Source organism: Xiphophorus hellerii, chromosome 5, assembly GCF_003331165.1.
Source record: "Xiphophorus hellerii strain 12219 chromosome 5, Xiphophorus_hellerii-4.1, whole genome shotgun sequence".
Lineage (NCBI taxonomy): Eukaryota > Metazoa > Chordata > Actinopteri > Cyprinodontiformes > Poeciliidae > Xiphophorus > Xiphophorus hellerii.
This window is the reverse complement of record NC_045676.1, coordinates 11,942,025-11,950,515: the sequence shown is the minus strand read 5'-3', so window position 1 is coordinate 11,950,515 and position 8,491 is coordinate 11,942,025. Positions and strand designations below refer to the sequence as shown.

At 38.0% G+C, this 8,491-nt stretch overlaps 1 protein-coding gene across 4 annotated transcripts in view; it reads right to left on the bottom strand.

Moving 5' to 3' along the window:
- Positions 1 to 254: 254 nt before the first annotated feature.
- LOC116719793 (lysine-specific demethylase 4C-like) overlaps positions 255 to 8,491 on the bottom strand; it is a 34,290-nt gene continuing 26,053 nt past the window's right edge. For 3 of the 4 annotated variants that reach the window (XM_032562483.1, XM_032562487.1, XM_032562485.1), the window contains 5 exons: positions 7,149 to 7,343; positions 5,071 to 5,241; positions 3,114 to 3,233; positions 1,606 to 1,698; positions 255 to 1,504 (listed from right to left, as the gene is read on the bottom strand). In XM_032562483.1, the coding sequence (XP_032418374.1) occupies positions 1,337 to 1,504; positions 1,606 to 1,698; positions 3,114 to 3,233; positions 5,071 to 5,241; positions 7,149 to 7,343 (747 nt within the window). In that variant the 3' untranslated portion in view covers positions 255 to 1,336. The remainder of the gene's footprint in view (positions 1,505 to 1,605; positions 1,699 to 3,113; positions 3,234 to 5,070; positions 5,242 to 7,148; positions 7,344 to 8,491) is intronic. The other variant, XM_032562484.1, reaches the window with a different exon arrangement.

Below are 8,491 nucleotides of genomic sequence, written 5' to 3'. Positions count from 1 at the left end.
AAGAGAACAGTGGTCATGTGATGCACAGGTCTAATTTAAAATGGACAAGATCATTATTATTGGTCTGCATTAGTTGACCTCTTGATGAAATTGTAACTTAGCTAAATGTAGTAATACAATCTGCCTTTTTTTCTCTGAAAACTAATGCAAAAAAAAAAAAATCCAATCCTGCAGACCAGTTATGACATATGCATAAAAAGGAAAATTTACTTTACTTCTCTGCTAAGGAAGATGTGTAAATAACAGTGTATAAATAATGCTTTCAGGAAATACTTTAATTACCATTTCAATGTGATGTTCAACATCCGATTCACTGTTTGTATCCAGCCTCAGAAACAGTTTTTCCCAAACTCACATGTCAAAGATTCCCTGATTCCTAAAATTACTCATTTGTTTTAATCTGATGAAGTCTGTCGTTATCGACATCTCATTTGAAGAAGAAAAATAAACTTGCAACTATCTTTTTCTTTTTTTTTTTACAGCAGGTGGCAATACTTTACCAATATTAAGCCAAAAAAAATAATAAATACAAATTTTAAATAATTTCAACACTGGATTTGATTTAACAGAGCAACAGTAGCATTTCACATCAATGGGAGGCCAAGTCCAACACAAAGCTACAGCGTCCTGACTGAATATCTTCCAGAGGAAGTGATTAACATGCTGTTACTTGCCAAATGGTAGAATTGACATATTCTAATCTTTAAAAGGTAGAAAAACCATGCAGGGAGGAGGCCGCAGAGGTGTGCTTGGACTTGGCCGGGCAGAAGCAGTTGTTGAACAGTGTTGAACATGCAGTAAAAATGTAATGGGTGAAAATATTACAAGCAGGGTACATAAACATCTAAATCAAAGCTGGAAACTCAACAAGCAAGTCAACCCAATCCTACCCCCAAGAAAAAAACTTTCATAAATGGGCTGTTTAAAAAAGATTACTTCTGAATTTTTAATGTACAAAGACGTGATTAGTGATTTCAAAAAAAGGGTTCTGTGTGTTTTCCCTGATGGAAGCAGCAAAGCCCCCTCTGTTCGCCTCCTCTAAGTGAGTCCGACCAGACTTCCTCTCCAACCTGCAGTCACACCGCCCACTCGCTCATCACGGGAATCAAACGTACAGCCGCTCACACATCAGCATCCACCAAACCGAGATTCCGTTTCATCACTTCCTGTGATCTTTGCACAAGGAATCTGTGTGGGCCGCATGGATGGAAGCAGATCCTGAAGACTCACGCACAAGCATACACTCACACAGAGGGAAATAATAAAAAATTTGAAAAAAAACAGAAACAGCTCTCATCCACTGTTAACTCAGTGCATTCAATCTCTCTCCATGACTTCATTTCCCTCTGTGGCTGCGGTGCTCCCATGTGCTTTTGGCAGTCGTACGGAGGCCTGGCAGGGCCACATAGTCATTCTGGAAGCGTGAGTTCGGTGTCCTCTGTCTTTTCCTCTCCCCCTGCGTGGTGAAGAAGGCATCCTGAAAGCGCATACTTGAGGCTGTCGACTAGAAATCAAGACATGAGAGAAAACAAGTGAGTAAAAGGTTCCACTTGGCTTTTTCACCTTTAAAGGGTCCAGCCTATGGTGTGACTTCCTAATACTTACAAGTCTACGCTTCACCTTTTTAGGAAGATCTTCATTTAAAGTGTAGATATCTTCTCTTTTGGCCAGCACCTGAGATCCATCTTCAAATTCCACCTGAGTAAAAAAAAAAAAATAGCAGTTAGGTAAGGGTTTTTTTAATGATTTAAGGTTTCACTGTGCAAATCTGAGGGGTGTAAGTGCAAACAGATCACTTGCCATTTATACATAATTTATACGAATTACCAGATCCTGTCACTTCAAGCAAGAAAGAAAGAAGAAAACAAAAAACAAACAAGAAAGAGCGCAATTAAGAAAGAGCAAAAAATAAAGGCAGAAAGAAAGCAAGAAAGAGCAAGAAACCAGGAGAGAAAGAGCAGCAAAGGAAGCAAGGAAGAAAGAAAGAGAAAAAGACAAGCCTTTTACAAGTTAGATTCCAAGAACATTTCCCATATAAACATTAAAAATACTGAAAACAATATAATAATTCAAAGAAATTGCACTGCAGATAGTTGCAAATTAGGAATGTCTGTGTAAACAAATATGTTCAGTTTTCTCTTAAAAAGGTCAAAAGTGGGTGAAGCTCTCACAAACTGTTGAAGCACATTTCCCCATCTCTGTCCCACAGACTCAGAGCCTCTCTCCCCTTTAGATTTAAATCTAATAGATTGAGCAACCAGTAAACCCTCAGCTCAACTCAGATACCTACTATAGGAACATGTTGGTGATGTAAATCTGATGGATATAAAAGTGTCTGACCATGTAGGGATCCATATGTATTACTGGGTACGTTATACTGGGATTCAAAACAACCTGTTTCAACTTCATTGCAACCCAAAGCAGAAGAGCAACAGAGTGATGTAACTGGAAACCTGCACCTCACTTAACCCTTTCTAAAGACTCTGCTGTTCACTTCTAAACATAAAGTGTCCTGTTCAGGAAATGTAACTTTTGGAAGTGAGGCCGAGGCTAAAGCTGTGCCAAATTTAAACCAACCTTGACAATGGAATATTCTTGTTCAAGCTTTGGGGAAAAAAAAAAATTCTGACCCATGTCCAGCAGAGAACATGCGTCATAGAAGCATTTGTGCATAACTAATGCTTGACGCCCGGCTCACTAAATAAAGCTCTAAGTGGAAGCCCTGAGACCCTGAGCAAGGTGAATAATTCAGTGAGTTTGAATAATGCAGATTGGCACCTCCTTTTCATCATCCTCTGCTTCTCACCTTCTTCTCTTTTCTTGACCTATTTTCTACCACTGTTTCTCTGACTTCCTTTTGCTTCCCCTTTCTTTTTCCCTCTTACCCTTCATAGCTAACTGTCACAACTTCTCCTTCCCAAGTGAACTCCTTCCGTTTCTCGCTCTGCCTCTCAGTTCAGATACCGAGGGGACCCTGATGACATCAGAGGCATCACGATGACACGGATGTCGAGGGACTTCAAGAAGTCCAGCTCTTCGCTTCGACCTACAGCTTTTGCTGTTGTCAACTATCTTTGGCAGATTAAGAGTTTTCTGGAGCAGGTTGTGTGTACCTGGTACATGTAGGAAACGTTGGATCCCAGGTATTTAGCGCCATAGAAAAGCCCATCAGGCCACTTCACTTGAACAGGTTCCCCGACTTCAGGAGCACCAAAGTTCACACAGTCTCTACTCTGAAAGCATAAGAGGAAATCATCAGATATGTACGTGGCAATCTCAAGGTCTTCTAATTTTAGAGGTGAGATGTGAACGACCAGTTATCTTCATTTTTCAGTTTAAATCTGCATAATCAAGACGTTTCAGCTGGAAACATGTCTCAACTTGTTTAAAGCTACTTTTAAACAAATTGAGAAAATCTCAGAAATAACTCAGTAAAAAAATGTTATCTGTTTTTTTAAGGAGGCAGATAATCACAAGTTCTACTGGGTATTACATACATCTGGAGATGCAAATCAACATCCAGTTTGTGTTAGCCAATACCTTTAATAAATATAAGATAGACCTTTTTTAAATTATAGAGCAACGACGTGCAACATCTCTTCAACCTTTTCAAAGGAAAGTTGTACGGTACCAGGTTGTAGCTGTGATGCTAATTTCCACCTGCAGTCCCTACACAAGTTCATGCTAATCAAGCATATAAATAACATTTGAGCAATCATGAGAGTAAGTCTGAGTATGAACATTCACTTGTTATGTATTACAGCAAAATCAGCAAGAGAGGTTTTTTTCAAAACAAGCTACTTCATTTGAAAGAGCTAGTTGCCAGTAACAGTCTGGTAAACTGTTCAGATTTAGAATTAATTTCTCGCCCCCTTTTGCTTAAACAAATTCTCACATTCTGTCATTTTGGTAAGATAAATAATTTGTGTAAACCTAACCAACCTAAAATGGGAAATATTTAGTCTGATTTCATGTCAGACAGTGACGGAGGTTATGTGTCTTTTATAAAATCTATGTATATGATTTTAATTACATATAAAAACCAAAATGTACAAGTTCCTGAAAAAAACTAACCCTATGTTATAAGAGCTTATAAAAATGGGGGGGAAAAAATCTATAAAATCTATAAAATAATAAAATATAAAAGGGGAAAGAGTTGAACCTTTTTCAGCACACCAATACTGTTTTCATGCTTCATTTTTCAGTGTATTGTTTAAAAATTAAAATAACAAGCAAATCAAGTATCATAAATAGTCACAACTGCAAACTGAAGCTTTGAAACTGGAGAAAAAAAAGTTACAGCTCACTAACTACACATTGCTAAAAATATATAATTTCAAAATATTCCTCCTTTTTCTTGCTTTCCAACCATAAGGACAGCCTTCACTGGAAAAGTAGTAAAATATAAAAGGGGAAGGAGTTGAACCTTTTTCAGCACACCAATATTGTTTTCATGCTTCATTTTTCAGTGTATTGTGTTTACGTTTATGAAATCTGCATGGGAAACCTTGGAAAGTTTGGAATACGCTCAGTACGTTTAGTTTTCTCTTGGTGAACTTATAAAAAGGCTCAGTGCCGAACAGTCTTCATGCCTGTGGGCTTTCTGACAAGCTTTAAAAGAAGTGAGCCTTTTTTCCCCCTGAACCACACACCAAACACTTTTAAAGCCATCCGCAAAATACTAGGTTTAATGCTAAATTGCTACTTCAAGTGTACAGATATAAAAAAAATTTTTTTTAAATATGAAAATACATGCAAAATTTTTGGTAATTCGAATTCAATCAAAATTAGTTGAATGTAATACACATCCTGATCCAGACAGTTGTGATCAATGACAGTCAGCAGGTCTCTCTCTAAAGTTTTTTTGTTTTTTCTTTTAGCTTTTTTTTAGAGCAACTACTGCTTAATAAACAATCCACAAAGAGGTTTCTAATAAAAGAACACCTTTCAACTGGATATTTTTGGTGTAAAGACTAAAAGTGCTAATAAAAGGACATATCAGATCTCAGATCTTAATGGATCTGATATGACATCTCACAAATGAGAGGATCAAATTAAAGAAACCCTCACCACAATGTCCTCTGGGTAGGTGTCATTAGAGAAAGAGCCGTCGTCAAACATGACCTCATAGAAGGTCTGCGATGTGATCTCGGTCACTTTGGAGCTGTAGTAACGCAGGTTTTTGTGTTTGGAGATCACCGTCTGGCCCAGTGAGATGGGAGGTTGGCACAATCGCTGGTTCTGGTAGAAACAGGAAGAGAACAGGGTGTGCCGTTAAAATGTATGAGTTTTACTTCCATTGCAAATCTGCAATCTATTATACATCAATGATATTTTTATCTATTCAATGGGATTGTGTTGATTTAAACTGCTGTTGACCCACATAAACAGAAGTAATTGATGTTTTCTTGAAAGATGAAGATGTTTTTAAATCTATGCAACAGCAGTATAATTTGTGGTTAAATGTTCTGCCCAATCTGGGGTTTCAAGTCATGAAGAAAGTTCAAGTTCTTCCAGTTTAAGGATGTACTCGTCGGGACACTGAGAAATAAATATTTTATGATATAAACAAACTGTTGCAGTTACAGTAAACATCGCAACTTCAGATGAACCAAACACTACACAGACTGTTTTCTGAAGGGTCAAAAGCAACCATGTGCTGATCTTCTGCTGCCTGGCAACCTGAGAAGAGTTTAGAGCCCTTTTCAAACTATATGATTTCCATCATGCAACAAGGCGGAGTAACCGTCTTGGCGGTTTTCAATCGTCTCAAGAGAGAACGTTCCAGCAAATTTTTCTCCAATATAGTAGTACATAATTAAGAACTTGAAGGAAAATAATTAATTTCATTTAAACTGTTTTATAAATAAAAATTTGAAAACAGTGTGCCATGCATTTGTATTTAGGCCACCTTGATCAAATATTTTGTAGAAAAAAACTTTTTGGTACAATTAGAGCTGTAGGCCTTTTGTTACACATTTCTACCTGTTTTGTAGATCTACCGACTGAAATTTTCACATATTCCTCTTTCCAAATAAACATCTCAAACTCAGTCAAACTGGATAGAGGATTTTTTGCAAGAGAATATTAACTGGATGTTGACTGTGTTGAACGTGGTTTGATTGAAACCATCCCACTGTAGCTCGGTCTGTAAGATTAAAGTCGTCTTGTCGGAAGGTGAAGTCTTTTGCAGCCTCAGAAAGGCTTTCCTCCATCAAATGTTTTTCACTCATCTTCCAGGGTCAGATCAACTTTCTCATATTAACGAAAAACCTCTCAACAGCATGATACTGCCGCTACCATATGTCAGCCTGTATCTTTGAGGCTCCTCTGGAGTTAACAAGGGCCTCTTGGCTGCTTCTCTGATTTATCCTCTTTAGAGCAGAATCATAAAATCCAATGTTAATTATTTAGAGCAGTAGAACTGTCATGTTTGTCTACGATTAGGTGCACCGGACCATTTTCCAAGACAATTTCATTGCCTTTACTAAAGAGTAGCACTTGACTGTTATTCAGTATTACATTCTTATAGATTTAAAAGGATTCTTTCTACCCGGCAAGGTAGTTTTGGTGGACAGCTATGTTTTGGTAGAGCTACTCTGTTTGTTCCAAAGGATGGATTGAACAGTAATCCATGAGATAAACAAATCCTGGGGTATTGTTTCAATTTGTTTCATTCTCCAAGCATAGCTGGATTTAGTCTGAATCCTGTTCATTGCACTGAAATTTATTAAAGGGTTTGAAAGTAAATGATACCACATAGAAATGCATGCAACAGATTTTTATTTCTAATAAATGTATCTGTATAATAAAGTTAAGAAAAGGCACCATTAACTAATCCATGCAATTACATTTTGACGTAAAAATAAAAACACAAAATGCTTTAATGTTCATCTCAGGCTGTATTAAACTCATTCTAACCTGATAACAACCCAAAACTGATGCATGATATTTTTACCATTACAGTCACATTGACCCTAACATTAAAACCCAGCAATTAAGGCCGACTTGCACCTAAACTTCTCAAGAGTTTACTTCAGCAATGCGGCCAACATAGACATCCTAGGAATTGTTCAACTCCTGGCTGTTTCTTATTGAACACAGTGTAGATCTCATCCACTGCAGTGAACTGCTATCCTACAACTTACAGCAGACGAACTCCGCGACTGGTGTCTGTGGCAGGTGACTGACACCACATACGGCCAATCGTCTGGCTCCATGGTGACACCGGCAGCATGGGCACAGGTCACATGGAAGGAGGTGGGACAGCGGCCACATGAGCACTGGATACAGGCGCCCGCCTGACGCTTCCCTGCACAGCGGCTGCGACAATAGATGCATTTCTGTAAACACACACAGACGATACCAAGCCGTCAGTCGCACAATCTGAACCTTTCTGCTCTGGGTTCACAGCAAACATAAAATCCAAATAAAGAGTTGTTTATCAAGCTGTTGGAAAAAAAAATAACAATTTCCATTTCAACATTTTTCTGACAGAGATGCTTCCGTTTCCTAAAATAAAAAAAAATATATATAAATATATAAAAATTACATCTTCCCAATGGTCAGCTGTTAAATATGGGCAAAATGTACATGATGAAATAAAATACAGTGCCTATAAAAAGTATTCATCCCATCGAATGTGTTACCCTTTTTTTTCTGTACAGCTATTTGTGAATAGAAGACAATGTCATCCAATAGACTCAAATTACCTCTTTATTTTAATACAAAAAGACACCAAAATGAATCGTGTTAAAGCAGAGTTTAAAGGTTTCCAGAACAGACTGACACACATACAGGCATATTCAATACACCAGCTTTGCCCAGTTTTTATACAACACTGTTGAGATTTATCCTGCAGCTTTTTGCACTAAGTGACCCATCAAGTTAAATTTCTCACCACTGTGGCGGTGGCCTCTGTCTCTCCCACAGAGCCACTCCTCCTTCTATTCTTGGGGAAAAAAACAGATGACATCCTCCCATTATAACCCTACATGTTTGCTGCTCCTCCTTCACCCCTTTCACACAGACCTCCCATCTCACTCCATTTCTTTAAAACACTCATCTGTGCACCCCTTCTCACTTCACTTATCTGCTTCTGCCTTTCTTCTTGCGGTGTGGTAATGTAATTTATGCATTAACCAAATCCCTGGAAAGTCATTTTGAGCCATCTGTAAATGCTATTTTGATATTTTTCGGTGGGTGGGTGGGTGGGGAGGGGGTGTTAGAAAAAGAATGAGTTTTGCCTTCAAGTGAAGTGAAATAGAAATTATCTGAGGTGTAAATAGTTATTTTTCAGAAGGTAAAAATAAAAGAAAAACTGTCCTTCCTATATTGCGAGGGAACATGTACCATGGTGTGGAAGAGAAACTGTCTATTGATCGACTTCTGTTTTTGCTTTTCTGTTACTCTTAAATGTTTCAGCTCAGGACAATGTCCTCAACGCAGCAGTCACAGGTTTGAGTCCAGACCTGATGACCTTTACACGTCT